General features: G+C 57.9%; 1 protein-coding gene across 1 annotated transcript in view; it reads right to left on the minus strand.

The window, feature by feature from the left end:
* DTX1 (deltex 1, E3 ubiquitin ligase) overlaps positions 1 to 1456 on the minus strand; it is an 11703-nt gene extending 10247 nt beyond the window's left edge. The window contains exon 1 of the mRNA XM_009886089.1: positions 1340 to 1456. Within this exon, the coding sequence (XP_009884391.1) occupies positions 1340 to 1364 (25 nt within the window). The 5' untranslated portion in view covers positions 1365 to 1456. The remainder of the gene's footprint in view (positions 1 to 1339) is intronic.
* Between the last annotated feature and the right edge of the window lie 980 nt (positions 1457 to 2436).

Below are 2436 nucleotides of genomic sequence, written 5' to 3' on the forward strand. Positions count from 1 at the left end.
CACGCTGACTCAGGGCTGCGGGTGCCAAGTTGCCCCTTGCCCAGCCCGTGATGGGCTGGAGACTGATTTGGAGTCAGGCTTGATGGCCGAGACAGGTTGGCAGGTCCCTGGCACGGTCCCCATCTCGGTCCCCAGCCCATCCCCTCCGGATCGTTCGCCATCGCTCGTGACCGCGACCGGGAAGGGTGGTGACAGGCACGCGCCGGTTTAATGGGTCACAGCGTGACGGGGACACATTTAATGGGGTCTGGACTCGGTGCCGGCACGGGACCGGCGTTGATTTCCCCCGAGGATGCGTGGCCTGGATGCGCGCCGCAGCACCGCTGCATGGCTGCAATCAGCCCAGTGCCCATGGCAGCTCCCAGTGCCCAAACTGGGGCCTCCCCATTTCCTCGGAGACCCCAGACGGAGCAGCTTTGCGGGGTAGGTGGGTGGCCAGTGTGAGTGTGGGGCACACCATCCACCACAACACCCCACGGGGGATGGAGGGACATTGGGACACGTCCCTCCGGAGCAGCGGTCCACAGCGGAGGGGGAAAGTGGGGAGGGGGAAAGGAAAGGCCATGAGGAGCCTCGTGGGGTCCACGGGGAGGGGGACAAAGCCCAGCAGGGAGAGGGGACAAGAGGAGGAACGGGAGGGACAGATGGACAGAGAGGAGGGTGTGTGCAATGGGATGGAGGGACAGATGGACAGGCAGATGGGTGGATGGATGGATGGATTGATGGGTGCAGGAATGAAGTGACAGATGAGTACGGAGAGACACTGGGAGGGATGGAGGATGGATGGATGGATGGATGGATAGATGGATGGATGGATGGATGGAATGACAGACAAACAGATATGCATGAGAGATGCATGTACGAATGGACAGCTGGACAGACGGATGAGCGGAAAAACAGGCAGACAAATAGATCCACACTGGGGTGGGTGGAAGGATGGGGAGATAGAGGGATGGACAGGTGGAAGGATGGAGAGATAAGGATGGATGGATGGAGGGATGGAAGGATGGAGGGATGGATGGATTGATGGAAGGATGGATGGAGGGATGGAGGGATGGAAGGGTGGAATGACACACAAATGGATAAGCAGTGAGATAGATGCATGGATGAACGGACAGCTGGATAGATGGATGAATGGAACAACAGGCAGATAAACAGATACACACCGGGGTGGATGGAAGGATGGGGAGATGGAGGGATGGATGGATGGATGGAAGGATGGAAGGATGGAGAGATGGAGGGATGGATTGGTGGAGGGACGGATGGAAGGATGGAGGGATGGACAGATGGAAGGTTGGATGGGTGGATGGATGTTCCCGGCTCAATGCCAGCCCCTTACCTGTGTCCTGCCGGAACTGGTGCATGGACTGGAGGTCGATGACGTAGGGCGCCAGCTGGACGTCGACCTGGCCCAGCACCACACTGCCACGGGCGTCCTCCTTCAGCACGTTCTCGAGGATGGAGGGACATTGGGACACGTCCCTCCGGAGCAGCGGTCCACAGCGGAGGGGGAAAGTGGGGAGGGGGAAAGGAAAGGCCATGAGGAGCCTCGTGGGGTCCACGGGGAGGGGGACAAAGCCCAGCAGGGAGAGGGGACAAGAGGAGGAACGGGAGGGACAGATGGACAGAGAGGAGGGTGTGTGCAATGGGATGGAGGGACAGATGGACAGGCAGATGGGTGGATGGATGGATGGATTGATGGGTGCAGGAATGAAGTGACAGATGAGTACGGAGAGACACTGGGAGGGATGGAGGATGGATGGATGGATGGATGGATAGATGGATGGATGGATGGATGGAATGACAGACAAACAGATATGCATGAGAGATGCATGTACGAATGGACAGCTGGACAGACGGATGAGCGGAAAAACAGGCAGACAAATAGATCCACACTGGGGTGGGTGGAAGGATGGGGAGATAGAGGGATGGACGGGTGGAAGGATGGAGAGATGAAGGATGGATGGATGGAGGGATGGAAGGATGGAGGGATGGATGGATTGATGGAAGGATGGATGGAGGGATGGAGGGATGGAAGGGTGGAATGACACACAAATGGATAAGCAGTGAGATAGATGCATGGATGAACGGACAGCTGGATAGATGGATGAATGGAACAACAGGCAGATAAACAGATACACACCGGGGTGGATGGAAGGATGGGGAGATGGAGGGATGGATGGATGGATGGAAGGATGGAAGGATGGAGAGATGGAGGGATGGATTGGTGGAGGGACGGATGGAAGGATGGAGGGATGGACAGATGAAAGGTTGGATGGGTGGATGGATGTTCCCGGCTCAATGCCAGCCCCTTACCTGTGTCCTGCCGGAACTGGTGCATGGACTGGAGGTCGATGACGTAGGGCGCCAGCTGGACGTCGACCTGGCCCAGCACCACACTGCCACGGGCGTCCTCCTTCAGCACGTTCTCGATGT

The sequence above is a fragment of the Charadrius vociferus genome, unplaced genomic scaffold (genome assembly GCF_000708025.1).
Source record: "Charadrius vociferus isolate BGI_N301 unplaced genomic scaffold, ASM70802v2 scaffold1315, whole genome shotgun sequence".
NCBI lineage: Eukaryota > Metazoa > Chordata > Aves > Charadriiformes > Charadriidae > Charadrius > Charadrius vociferus.